The sequence below is a fragment of the Rhincodon typus genome, chromosome 6 (genome assembly GCF_021869965.1).
Source record: "Rhincodon typus isolate 14 chromosome 6, sRhiTyp1.1, whole genome shotgun sequence".
NCBI lineage: Eukaryota > Metazoa > Chordata > Chondrichthyes > Orectolobiformes > Rhincodontidae > Rhincodon > Rhincodon typus.
Window position 1 is genome coordinate 106026010 of NC_063337.1, and position 14671 is coordinate 106040680.

At 37.9% G+C, this 14671-nt stretch overlaps 1 protein-coding gene across 2 annotated transcripts; it reads left to right on the plus strand.

Moving 5' to 3' along the window:
- Window positions 1-1377: 1377 nt before the first annotated feature.
- LOC109915445 lies at window positions 1378-14602 on the plus strand. 2 transcript variants are annotated; one of them, XM_020515070.2, is made up of 3 exons: window positions 1378-6451; window positions 14291-14371; window positions 14461-14602. In XM_020515070.2, the coding sequence occupies exons 1-2, from the start codon at window positions 1507-1509 to the stop codon at window positions 14335-14337; spliced, it is 4992 nt and encodes a 1663-aa protein (XP_020370659.2). In that variant the 5' UTR covers window positions 1378-1506; the 3' UTR covers window positions 14338-14371; window positions 14461-14602. The 2 variants fall into 2 exon arrangements, with proteins under 2 accessions (XP_020370659.2, XP_048454246.1); XM_048598289.1 differs by having other exon boundaries at window positions 14291-14366.
- Window positions 14603-14671: the final 69 nt, after the last annotated feature.

The following is a 14671-nucleotide window of genomic DNA, read 5'->3' on the forward strand; positions in this document are numbered from 1 at the left end:
AAGCTGGATATGTGCTTAAGAAAGTTGCATCTAGAAATTAACTTACATTGTTTGCCAGAAATAGTGAAAGAATCTTATAAGGCAAGTTACCCTTCTGTGTCAAAGAAGCCATTAAGAAAGATTATTGCACGTGGTGAAGGATGTAAAAAGTCACGTTCATTATACATAGCATTTATTGAGCAGGATGCAGTGGATCGTTTGGAGCTGAACCTGAAGCATAAACTTATTTTCCATAACTGGGGACTTGCAACCCCAAATGATGAATCAGTGGAAATGATGACCGCGAAAGGGCCTCCCCTGCCTCCAGTAATCAAGTCAAGTGGAGCTACAATAGAACACGTGGGTAGGGAAACACCTTTCCTTGATAATAAAGTGAGAGAGAACTTTGAAGACTATGTTATACGGCGAAAACTTCAGAAAACCTGGGGCATACCATTAGATGTTCAGAGATCAGAAGAAGCATTTATACCGTTTGCTCCAAAACTAATTTCATCCTGGCTAAACCAGCAGCCTACGTTTTCAGTTGTTGTTACTCCAACTGAGCTGCCTTTTCTTCGTGATGAGCATAAGAGAATATTGGAGATGAATACAAAGAAAAAGATAATAAATTACAAATGGGGTCTTCCTAAGCTTATTCAGTTATCTTTGAATAAGTTCATGAGTACTGCCCCAGATGTTTCCAGCAACATTGACCATAAAGAAAATAAAATGGTACTTCGCAACACATTTACATCAATCAGAAGGGGGAAATTATCAGCATTACAATATGAAAAGACTAGCAGAAGCAAGAAAATGAAGAATACAGATAAGGATTTATTTCTTGCTAGCTTCCAACCAGAATTGAAATACAAACTTGAGATTTGTTTAACAAAGCTGAGTCTTGAGATTAAGACTGGATGCTTACCTGAAATGGTGAGGGAGTTTTCCAAAAGCACCTATCCCCCACAATCAAAGAAGCCTTTGCCAAAGCTAATTGTAACTGGTAAAGGATTTAAAAAATCAAGGCCACATTGTTTACCATTTATTGAAAAAGATGCTGTTAATCAATTAGAGTTGAATTTAAAGCATAAGCTGATTGCCCATCTCTGTAAATTTTCAAATCTATATGAAGAATCGGTAGAAATAATGATGTCTAAAGGACCATCTGTGCCTCCAGTCATTAAGGCAAAAAATGCTGTAATATGCCCTGTGCAAATGGAAACACATTTCATTGAAGATGAAGTTAGAAGTAGACTAGAATGGCATATCACACAGAAGAAACTTCAACACAACTGGGGATTACCATTACTCATTCAGAAATCCCAAGAAGCATTTATTCCACCTGCTCCAAAGCTAATTCCTTCAAATCTAAGACCACAGCCTGGTTTTTCCCTCGTTTTTGTTTCACCTGAATTGGTCTTCTTGAATTCAGAACATAAGAAAAAACTGGAGCTTAATACAAGAAAAAGAATCATAAATTACAGATGGGGTCTTCCTAAAGCTGTTCAGTATTCATTAAATAGTTTTATGGCTTCTATTGCACAGCTGCCTGAAGCGGTGGAAAAAAACAAAATATCTTCCACTGATATTCAAGTGAGAAATAGAAAAGTAGGCACTTCAATGAACATATTTTTACAGTCTAAGAAAGCTAAACAACCTTTAAAACAAAGTCAAAAAGGCAACACTAATCCAAAACCTTACAGGGCAGCAGAGCTATGTCTTTCTGCTAAACTCAACCAAGAAAATAAAGACAAGCTAGAAATATGTTTGCTAAAACACAGTCTTGAAATTAAAAACAGTTGTTTTCCAGAAATAGTGAAGGAGATGTATAAGGCTACCTATCCTCCAAAGTCAAAAAAGCCTCTTTCAAAGCCAGTTGCACCATGCAAAGGATTTAAAAAGCCAAGATTATTGTATCTACCTTTTATTGAACAGGATGCTGTTGACCTGTTAGAACTGAACTTAAAACACAAACAGCTTACCCATCTGTGGGGATTTCCAACCCAATATGAAGAATCAGTAGCAATGATGATTCCTGAAGTACCGCCTGAGCCTCCAGCAATCAAGGCAAGTGGAACTCAAATAGAATTTGTGGGTGAAGAAGCAACTTTCCTGGATAATAAAATTAAGGACAGACTAGAATGGCACATAGCACAGAAGAAACTTCAGCATAACTGGGGCTTTCCACTGCATGTTCAAAGATCACAAGAAAATTTTATTTCCCCTGCTCCAAAACTAATTCCATTCCATGTGAAGCCCAAGTTTCTCTTTGTGACAATCTGTGTGCCGGCTGAGCTGCCTTTCCTTAGTGATGGACACCGGAAATTATTGGAATTGAATACAAGGAAAAGAATTATAAATTGCAGATGGGGTCTTCCAAAGGTAGTGCAGTCATCTTTAAACAGTTTCATACCTGTTGCCCCACAAGCAGAAGATTTCATACTGGAGTCACAACATCAAACAATGCCCATTTTCATAGTGCCTACTTCTTCAGGCAATATTATTCGATTAAGAAAAAAATTGTCTTTAACAAAGCAACAAAGAATCATAAAAATGGATAAAAATGTTGAGATATTCTTTTCTGATAATCAAATGGTTACAAGGGGAGCTGTTATAGAATTCTCCTTAATAAAGCAATGTTTAGAAATTAAAATGGAAAATCTGCCTAAACTGGTAACAGATGCCTACAGTAGTACCTATGCTAAGGTACCAAAGAAGATTTTACCAAAGACCATTTTACCTGGCAAAGGCTTTAAAAAACAAAAGTCATCATATCTGCCTTTTATTGAACAAGAAGCAGTTGATCGTTTGGAGTTGAATTTAATGCAAAAACAAATTACCCATGAATGGGGAATTTCAACTCTCTATGAAGAATCGTTGGAAATGATGATTCCAGTGGGACCACCATTGCCTCCACTAATCAAAGCTAGTGAGGCTCAAATAGAACCTGTTGGTATGGAAAATAATTTCATTAAAAATAAAGTAAGAGACAGGCTAGAATTGCACATAACACAGAAAAAACTTCAGTACAGTTGGGGTCTGCCAGTACATATTCAAAGATCACTAGAATTATTCATTCCTTCTGCTCCAAAATTTGTTCCAATCCAGGTAAATTCCCAGCCTGATTTTGCAGTAGTTGTTGCTCCTTCTGAGCTGGCATTTCTTACTGAAGACCACAGACAAACACTGAATCGAAATATAAAGAAAAGGATTATAAATCGTAAATGGGGTCTTCCTAAAATTATTCAATCATCTCTAATGCAGTTTATGGCTCCAACTCCCGATGATAATGATTTCATGCAACCATCAGCACATTGTAAAGAAAGCAGCACAGTGCTCAATAATAACAACCTTGGAAGGAGCTATAAAATATTTTCTCAGAGTACAAACCTGCGACTCAAAGGAGGAAAATTGTTTTCCCAGTATGAGACAGATGAGATGAACTTAAACAAAGTAAAAGAGATAGCTACTAATGTTATCCTTAGATCGCAATACAAGGAAAACCTCCATATCAGCTTGATAAGGCAGTGTCTGGAAATTAAAATTGATTGTTTGCCTGAACTGGTAAAAGATTTGTACAAACGTACTTATCCAGTAGCATCAAAGAGACCTTTACCAAAGCTTGTTGCACCAGGTAGGGGATTTAAAAAACCAAGAGTACGGTATATTTCCTTCATCAAACAAGATGATATTGATCTGATAGAGATGAACTTGAAACACAGGCAACTTTCATGCCTTTGCGGATTTGAAACACTGTATGATAAGTCGATGGAAATGATGATTCCCAAAGGACCACCTTTACCTCCATCAATTAAACCTAATGGAGTTCAAATAGAGCATGCACCACAGCCAACAACTGCTTTTTCTGACGGAGTTAAAGAGTTTCTAGAATGGCATATTTTGCAGAAAAAACTTCAGCATACTTGGGGATTGCCATCACATGTTCAGAAATCAACCAAAGCATTTATTCCACCTGCTCCAAAACTGATTGTAACCCAACTCAATCCACAGCCTGGTGTTCAAATAGTTATTGCTCTAACTGAGTTAGAGTTTATAAGTGATGAGCACCAAAAGGCACTAGAAATTAATGTAAAGAAAAGGATTGTAAATCACAGATGGGGCCTTCCACAGCTGATTCAATCATCTTTAAATGAATTTATGACACCCCCTCCACCAATACAGGACTTTGTACAACAAATTAAAGTTAAGAGAAATTGTGGAGTAAGATGCAGAACCGTAGGGTTATCAAATGATTATAAAATGATTTCCTCTCAGCATGCATCTCTTCTGACCAAAGAACAAAAGAGTACTTTACACTATGGAAGTTTAAAGGAGAGTGTCAAAGTGAAAAAGAAAGAAAGAAGGATGTCTACTCTGGCTGAACTTAGATCAGAATGCAGCAATAAACTAAATATGTGTTTGATAAAACAAAGCCTGTCTATTAAACTGGACTGCCTTCCAGAACTGGTAATGGATTTGTACAAACAAACCTATCCTCCAGCATTGAAGAAATCATTACCAAAGCTGAGAACACACATTAAAGGATTCAGGAAAACAAGGTTACCATACATTTTGTTTGCTGAACAAGATATTGTTCATCGCCTGGATATGAATTTAAAACACAAGCAGATTAATTACCTTTGGGGTGTTGCAACAATATTTGACGAGTCAATGGAAATGATGATTCCTAAAGCACCACCTTTGCTTCCAGTAATCAAACCAAGTGGAGCTAAAATAGAGCATAAAGGTATGGAATTAGCCTTTCAGTCCACGGAAATTATTGAAATCCTGGAATGGCATATTATAACAAAAAATTTTGAGTACCAGTGGGGCATACCATTACATATCCAACAATCAATAGATAAGTTCATTCCATCGCCTCCAAAACTAGTTCGATCCCATTTTAGCCAGAGTCCTGATTTTGATATTTCTGTTTCCATAAACGAGCTAATTTTCCTAAGTGAGGAATTCAAGAAAACATTGGAAATAAACACAAGCAGCAGGATCATAAGTCAGAGACAGGGCATTCCCAATATTATTCGGGCATCTTTGAATAGTTTTATACCTCCCGTTCCACCAGGAAATGATATCATGCCACAGTTACAGACTGGAGGAGGGAGTACCACAGGTTTCAGTGGATGCGAACTGAGCAAAATCAACACAATTTTATCCTCTGAACAAAAGTCATGTGCATGCACAATCTCTTTGGCAAACTCTGAAAATGACACAGTAAGTAGCTGTGTTGATAGTTTGGAAGAATTTTCAGTCAGTCCAAAATTGGAAACTAAAGATGAAATGAATGCTGATGTGACAAAGCAATCTTTGGAAATGCAATCAGTCTATAAATGTTCTTACTCAGCCACAAGTAAAAGTTTGCTGAAACTAAATACCCCTTACAGAAGATTAAGAAAACAAAATTTGAAGAGCAAGTGGGGTGATGATTGCCTTGAGGTAGAGTATCCCATAGCCTCACCCAGCTATAGACCAAAATCTATGAAGACTGTGGGTTCTTCAACTTGGCCAACAAACCAGAAACTGGCTGATTTAACCTATAAACCAATGACAATTGTGGGACTGTCTCTAGGTCCAGCAACAATAGAAGCAAATGTACCTTCATCTCCCATGATTGTGCAAGAAGATTTCAGTGTTTATCTGAAACAAAATATGGGTTCTGCGTTTTTGCCACGTCCAGATCCTTATGCAGATTGTGAAGAAATCTTACCAAAAAATGCAAGAGACGTTGGTAATGATGTGTCCTGTTCAGAACAATTGACGGAGGAAGCAAAAAACCATATTCAGCAAGGTGAAGAACATGGGTATGTCAAAATAATTGCAGGTGCTATTGTTAATAATCAGAAGGAAGAACAAAAAGTGCAAGTTGATCTATCAGAAATAATTTGTGCAAAGCCAACACCGACAGGATTTGGAAATAATACCTTGCAAAAGCGAATGATTGTTACATCTCAAGATCCTGATGATGGAAACTATTTGAGTGTTTCTGATGAGGAACTTCATGGTGCCTATTATGAAAACCTTAATAAATTATACCATACTTCCAGAACACATTCTGCAAAGAAAAAGTGCAAGAAAACATTTCAAAGTCGGTATTCAAGTCAAACAAAACCAGATAAGACTTTGATTAAGTCAAAGGCTAAGTTTTCCAAGCAAGATTGCCAGAGATCAAGATTAATTAAACATAATGGAGAAGGAACAAAACCAGAGTTGGGCAATGAAAACATTCTTTTTGTCAGCCCAGCTGAAGAACTCTGGTCAGAAACAAACCAAAAAGAGAAATCTTCCTCTTTTTCCTCATACTGTGACCAAGCAGAAAGCCCAATGTCAGCAATAGAAACGTTGCACAGTTGTAGAAATGATGATAGGTCCTCACAGAGTTCTACAGCCAATAGTCAAGGATGTCAGCAAGCATTGTCACATGAGGATTCACCATTTGCAACAAATAAAGACTGTGAAGGTACCTGTGGAATGACTTTTTGTTGGATGATAAAACTTAGTAAATATGTGTAGTTGTTATTTTTCAATTTAAAGTTTAAAGTAATTTAAGATATTTAAAAATTAGTTGTGTTTTTACTGTATTGTCTTAATTTAGATTGATGCTTTGGATAGCCTGTTTAGCATAGTAAGCATATCCAGTGGCCAAAATCTGTCAGGACATGGGAACAGAAGATCTAGAAGCAGGACTAGGCAATTCAGCCCCTCAAGCCTGCTGCACCATTCAGTACAGTCATAGTTATCTCATCTTAAACTCAACACCACTTTCCTGCCCACTCACCATAACCCTTCAACCCATTACTCATTAAGAATCTATCTGTCTCCACAAGCTACCTTTAATTTGGTTACTTATTAAGAAATTTCACAATCAAGTACTGAAACAATGATTTAAACTTTATTGCATGTAGCAACCAAAATAACTCCTCATATAAGTAAATTAACCCTCAACTTGACAATTGCCTGATTAATAATGGAATTTAGTGATGATTCCAACCAACAGTGTCTATCTTTTTTTTTCCTTTATTCATTAACAAGATGAGGGCATCGCTGGCTAGGCAGTATTTATCGCCCTAATTGCCCAGAGGGCAGTTTAGAGTCAACCACATTGCTATTGGTCTGGAGTCATACGTCATCCAGACCAGGTAAGGATGGTAGTTTCCTTCCCTAAAGGACATTAGTGAACCAGATGGGTTTTTCCCCCAACAATCGACAGTGGGTTCATAGTCAACATTAGATTCTTAATTCCAGATATTTTATTGAATTCAAATTCAACCATCTGCCATGGCAGGATTTGAACCTGGGTCTCTGGATTAACAGTCCAGTAATAATACCATTAGGCTGTTGCCTCCACTTTGATGTTCAGGATCCTTGTCGTGTTATTCTTTGAAGTTCTGCTGTTGAAGAGTTCTGGTGTTTAATTCTTATACAGTTTCTCTTCTTTCAGGTCTCTGGTCTGACATCATTGATAATTTTTTAGATTCTTTCATCCAAAATATTGCAAGTCTGCAGCTTGCCTCCTTATTAGGAGTAGTTTCTTTGTCCCTCGTTAGATTTGGTATTGACTGTCTGTTTGAAGACACAGCTTTCCTGCAGTTAACTCCTTAAATTCTTCTGCAGGGTATGCCACAGGTTAGGGTAGCCACTTAATAAGCAGTTGTTAAAACAGTTTTGTATACGTAGCTTCGACTCCTTCCCCCAGACATGGTTAATTACTTTCAATTCCAGTATGTTTGTCCTTGTCCCTTTCAATCTATGAACCATAATTAAAGTTCTGAACTTTATAATATCATACCTCCTTAAATTTACTCAGTGTCCCAGCATCCACTGTACTCTGGGGGAGTGAATTCCACAGATTCACGGCTCTTTGAGAGAAGTAATTCCTCCTCAGCACTTTTTAAAATCTGCTTCCTTTAGCTTAAAATATGACCTCTCATTCTAGATTGCCCCACATGGGGATATGTCTGTTCTGTATTTACTTTGTCATTCCCCTTTTATATTCTTATATACCTGAAGTAGGTCTCCTCTCATTTTTATAAACTCCAGGGAGTTTACTTAAACTGCTCGTTCTGTCTTCATAAGACAAACCTCAGGAATCAATCTAGACTCTAACATGAAGTCCATCAGGACCTAGACACTTGTCAGTTAACAGCTCCAGCACTTTACTCAGTCCCACTTCGCTGGTAATTACAACTTTCATGACTTCCTGCTTCCCTTCCAATTCCTGATTTATAGCTGCTTCTGGGATGTTACTTGTGTCCTCTATAGTAAAGACAGATGCAAAAGACTGTTACATTCATCTGCCATTTCATCATTTCCCATTATTAATTCTCCAGTTTCACTTTCTATAGGACCAATACTTATTTTGTTAACTCTTTAAATATTTATAGAAACTTTTACTATCTGATTTTTATATTTCTTGCTAGTTTTCTCTTGTACTTTAATTTTCCCTTCTTTATTAATTATTTAGGTTCTTCTATGCTTTTATATTCTGTCTAATCTTTTGATCAGCCACCTGTCTTTTCACAATTATGTACTTTTCTTTAGTTCAATATTATCTCTAAGATTTTTAATTAACCACAGATGATAGGTCCATCCCTAGGAATTTTTCTTAGTGATAGAATGTATTCTATGTATTCTGAAATATCCCCTTAAATGTCTGCTCCTACTTCTCCGTTGATCTATTCTTTAGCCTAATTTTCCAATTCATTTTAGCCAGTTCTGTTTTCATATCCTCAAGGCCGCTGTATTTAAGAAAGAATTGGAGCAACTTTTGCCTTCTCAAACTGAAGGTAAAATTCGAACATATGTTTGCTGCAACCTATGAGCATCTTCACTCGGAGATCATTAATCAATCTGATTTAATCAATTTCATTGAACAATGTGTGATCTAGTATAATCTGTTCTCTGGTTGGCTCCAGAATATGTTGTTTTAGGAAACTATCCTGAAATTATTGTATGAACTCCTCATCTAGGCCACCTTTGACCTTATAACCTTTCTAGTTAATATGTAGATTCAAATCTCCTATTATGTTAATTTGATTTCATACTTTTGAAATAAATTTCTTGATTCTGTTTTAAATGTTTATGAAGAGTTTGAATCTTCCCAATCTTGTGAAAACATCAGCAAAATATATTTTATCATTTCTCTTTCACTTGAAACAAAATGGAGGGTTTGCAGCAGTTAGCCTTCTTTCCAAGGCAGTTTTCAACTTTTCCTGGTTCAAACGTGGTAAATTGTGGGATTTTTAATTTTCGTTTTAAAAAAGTTATAAAAGTTTTTTTAAGGCATCAATATTTTTACCTGCCTGTCTTGCAGGCTCATTTATAATACTTAAAGTATTTAAAATACTTTATTAAACTTTGCAGCTTACAGCTATTGCTTCATTCCCGACTTCAGCAATGTCTGTTTAGTGCCTCTAGTTTCTCTCATTCCAGCTTCCCAGTTATTACTGTGCTATCATGATTTCTGCCTTTTTTTCCTTAGAGTGTTTACTTTATAATCTCAACTCCTCAATTTCAGTTTACACCTCAAGATGGTTCTGAAATTTTCTAAGCTATGGCTTTGTTTAGTCCCTACTGGCTTTTTCTAGTAATTTTTCTCTGGTTCTTGCTGCTTCAAGCCTCAGTCACAGAGATGTTTATCATCTCCACAGCCTGTGCTGACTTATTTAAATGATTTTCTTTTATTTGGAGATGTCTTGCCTGCTGTTTTATTAAAGACGTGTTTCATAAAAGTCAACCTCACCACTCTGCAATATTTTCTGTGCTGATCCTCTTCAGACTTTACATGAATTCTTTACCCTGTTGGTTGATGCAAAGCCTTAAACAACATTTCCACCATTGGCACCATGTTACGTTAATACTAATAATCTAATAATCACTCATCAGAGATTGATTAACTCTATGGTTTAGTTTATTTGAGACAGTAAAGCACATTGAAAGTTATGAGACAGATATTACTAAAGAGCATTGGCAGAATTGCAACCTGCTGCAACGCAGCACATGAAATTCTTAGAGATGAAATCTTTTAATGACAAGATACACATAAAACAAGGGATTCCATTGGACTTCTAAAGCAGCTAGATGGAAAGGTAATAATTTAAGGACTAATTTATTTCAAGACTAAAATAATACCACAAGGCAGATAGCCCTGTTTACGTTGTAACTTGCATTTATTATATATGCAGCGATCTGAACTGAAGCACTGGAGTGTTGCTCTGCTTTAATCAGCAACTGCACTCCCAACAGCTTCATCCCATGATGTATTTCGTTGTTGCTTAAGGACTTGAGTTTATAATCAATGCTGACAATTTAATGTAGTACTGAATGAGTGCCGCACTGTTAGTGGTGCTGTCTTTCAGGTGAGATGTTAAACTGAAGCTCGTGTCTGTTGTCTCAGTGAACGTAAAGGAAGGGTTCTTGAAGTAAAAGAACATTCTGAAAATGCTAAGCAGATTGAGCAACTGTTGCGAAAAAAAAACTGATAAATTTTCAAATTGACAACCTGTTGTCAGAACTGGAAAAATTTGAGAATTTACAGGCTTTAGAAACTCAATGTTTTTTTTAAGCAGGAAGATACAGAGAGAAATATCTGTGCAAACAATCAGCAAACCAAATGGTGTGTTAGCCTTTATAACAGTAGGATTGGAGTGTAAGAATAAAGAAGTCTTTATATAATCATGCAGATCATGTTAAGACCGCACCTGGAGTATTTTATACAATTTTGACCTCCTTATCAAAGGAATAGTACACTTTCCTGAGAGGGACTGCAGTAATGTTTCACCGGACTGATTCCGGGGATTAAGAGATTTTCCCAAACGAGAAATTAAGTAGACTCCATACTTATTCTATACAGTTCAGAAGAGTAAAAAGTGATCTCATTGAAAAATGAAATTCTTAAAAGCTTGAAAGGTAGCCATTGGGAAGATGTTTCTCTGCTGGATGTCCAGGAATGATGGATCACAATCTCAGTATAAGGAGTTGGACATTTAGGACAGAAAAAGACTTATCCAAAGACTTTCAAATCCCTGGAATTCTCTACCCACGATGACTGTGGGTGCTCAGTGTTTGAGCATATTCAAATAAGAGATCAGTATGGCAATGGTCCAAAGTGTCAGGCAGGCCTGTGGAAATCTTATTGCGAACGGGTGAATGTGCTCCTGATACGGGTTTGTGTTTATGTTGACAGTTTTTTTGAAACCAGCTCACTAGAAGCCCACAGCTTCCTCTTTGGGGCACAGCTCATTGATGGAGTACTGTCTCATTTTATTCTGCTGCATTAAATGAAGAATCTTTATTACCTTCATTATGTTGATACTGTGATCAGTTAGATAACGTAGAGACAACCAGGTGACTGCTGTGGCCTGCTATGATAACCTCGGTGGCCATTCTTGGGGTATCTGGGCATTGAGCACCTCGGCCTGCTGAGTGTCTCCTGTAGAGATGCAGAGGCACCCTCTTTGACCTGACCTGCTGGAGATTACAAGGTCATTACCAAAGGGAAGGTGGAGGGGCAGGGAATCTCAGTGTCCAGAGATGAATTCCCTTTGGACAACTGCCTGGTGCACCTCTTCCTTTCACATGCCCTATCATGCTTCCCATCTCCTCAGGGACAGGGACACATGGAGGGAGATTTTGGTGTCTCATCCCAGTGTCTTGTCATTGATGCTGTCCAGTGATGAAATGTAGGTCCAGGTGTCTATCCGGCAGCCGCTGGGCAATCCCCTGGACCTTGGTCTCTGAAGCAGGTACCATCCTTTGTATTGAGGCAGCCAGGTGCTTGCATGTTAGAGTAATGACAGTAAACAAAACTTGGACGGTATACTCCATCTTCTGCTGTAGACCACTGACGGCCCCAAGCATTTCTGCCTGATGTTATCCTGCCACTCTCTGCAGTTATAGGATGCCAATTATGGCTGAGAATAGAGGCTCATCATCTTCACAGGGCCAGCAGGATCTTCCATCAACTGTGGAAGTGATGCGGGGACCAATTGTACTATTTCCAGATTTGCTGACAACACCAAATTGGGTGGAAACGTAAGTTATGAGGAAGGTGCAATTGGCTTCAAGCGAACTTGCTGTACTTCCCAAACTCCCAACATTAAAGAAGTATTCTGTTTTTCTGCAAAAGTATATGACCTAACATTTTGAGATAGTAGGAACTGCCGATGCTGGAGTCTGAGGTAACAAGGTGTAGAGTTGGATGAACACAGGAAGCCAGGCAGCATCAAAGTTGACATTTCGGGTCTGGACCCTTCTTCGTTGTTTTCTTCTGCCACATTTGAGCCCGTTCACTCAGCTTGTCCAAGTCCTCTTCAAGACTCCTTGCATAGTCACCTAGAATTTTGAGAAATTTTCTGTAACTTCTTCAACAAACACACACCAAGTAACTTTAGTTTCTTCATCACTTGCTTACTGTCTTCTTCCTGAATCTTCTGTTTTCAGAACCTCACTCCCGCCGTACCCAAGTCATGGTAACAACGTGGACTGTAACCTCAGTTATTCACTCTCCTCCCAAATAATAGCCTCAGTTGTTGTTTGACATCCTTGACCCTGGCATCAGGGATGATGTGGAAGTGTCGGTGTAGGACTGGGTTGGACAAGGTCAGAAATCACACAACACCAGGCTATAGTGCAAAAGGTTTATTTGAAATCACAAGCTTTTGGAGCACTGCTCCTTTGTCACAGCACTTCACTTGACGAAGCAGCGGCGCTCCGAAAGCTTGTGATTTCAAATAAACCTATTAAACTATAACCTAGTGGCGTGTGAGGAGTCACATTTACAGACATAGAAATGAAGGTATGAATATCTAACAACCCTCTACAAGTCTGAATTGAGTCCTTCTTGATATGGGCAATCTTGTCCCATGAAGGGAAGGATTGAGTATAATGGCAATGGGTGTGTCAGAAACTTACAAGTATGCATAACCACACCACGTCCTGATCTCTTGCCTATATGTGATTATTTTCCTATGTGACATACTGCTGCACAGGAACAGTTAGACTGAATGCTTTGGGCAAACTGTGCCACTTAGCTTTGAGGAATGCAAATGGTTGTTCAACACCTTCCTGAGTTGGATTTGAATTCTTCTGTGCATGAGCATTGACCTGTGCTATGACCTCAGTCCAGGTTGCCTTTGGCTGATTGCAAAGTCTCCTGCTCCCATCGCTGGGCAAGAGAACCTCCCTTCATTACTCTGAACCAGAACTTCTAACAAAGCATTGCTGAACCCTGGGATCAGTTTTGTCTCCCGTGAAAGATCTGTGGAACTGGGTGGGGATGACCAACGCTGCCTTCATTGATGCTACAGTCTTATACTGAATAAAGGACTGTCTGGTGCTTTTTAATATAGTATTGCAATCTTTGACCCTAAAATTTTGTAACAGGGATGAGAACTTCCGGTCTGTCTTTATGCCATAAGTTCAGCTCAGTAGTTTGAGCAAATATAACAGGCACAAAGAAATGAAGCAGCAATCACAAACATACACAACAGACTCTGTAATGGAAGATTCTGCCCAGTGTCACCAGTATTGCAACCTTCTCAGCATAGTTCAGTGCTGGCATTCATATTCTAAGATGTTAACTCTGTGGGCACAGTGACTCCATCAGGGAAAAATTTGTTTGAATGGCTATGGTGGAATTTGAATTCAATAATAATCTGGAATGAAGAGTCCAATGATGACCGTGACCATTGTGGTAAAAACTCATCTGGTTCATTAATGTCCTTTAGGGAAAGAAACTGTTACCCTTACCTGGTCTGGCTAACGTGTCTCCAGACCCACAGCAAAGTGATTGACTCTCAACTGCCCTCTGGGCAATTAGGAATGGGCAAAAAATGCTGGCCTAGCCAGTGTTGCCCACACCTGTGGATGAATAAACAAAAGATCAATTTGGTGCTTAATTCTTTTTTGAGTTTCTAAAGTGTGCGTTGTAAATTCATTTCTTATCTCTCTGAAAGAGTACTTTTGGGATAAGGAAGAGTAATGAGCGTATGCACACACTAATATTGTATCCTTGAGCCTTGCAAGGAAGATGTAGGATAACATCTATGGATTGTGTTAAATGAAGAGATCTCAGTTTAACATCTCATCAAAATATGGTTTAGTAATTACTTGTGTTTGGTTTGCATCTTAACGTTTCTTTGAACCATTTAATATTATGTAGAATAAAATGTAACTGCTGGTGTTGGTAATGCTAACGAAGGCTATAGATTAATTTGAATTGCACAGAATTTGTTAACAGACATGAGTTGCATGATAGGTCTTGAAATAATAACTTATTTGATTTTTTTTTCTGTTTTAGTCTATTACCAGTGTGAGAGTCCGTTATTGTCTCACACAGTACACTAGGACAGAGGGAGTAAAAGAACCTATGATGGGTAATGTATGTGCAATTTTACTTAAATAAGCACTTATTCCTTGCCAAAGTGAAAAATTAATAACATGAAGCAATTTTTTTCTTTTCACTTTCAGTTGCATCAGCAGGATTTCGTAAAACTTGCAATCACAAGGCATCAATGAAGCAAATGACTATCTTATTGCCTGCTGAAATGATTCAGTTACATCACATGTAACATTTCACTTGCTTAAATAAACATCAGAATGGCAAAGTGAATAAGACCTGATCTCCATACAGTTAATCTCCCTCCAAATTATTTCTTTGTTTATTATGAATGGAAATTCT

Bases quoted from the DNA above. Each gene is read 5' to 3' on its own strand.
- LOC109915445 (XM_020515070.2), top strand. From the start codon at position 1,507: ATGGCTTCTATTGCACAGCTGCCTGAAGCGGTGGAAAAAAACAAAATA. The intron at 6,452-14,290 runs GTACCTGTGGAA...TTTCTGTTTTAG, and splicing joins AACAAATAAAGACTGTGAAG to TCTATTACCAGTGTGAGAGT.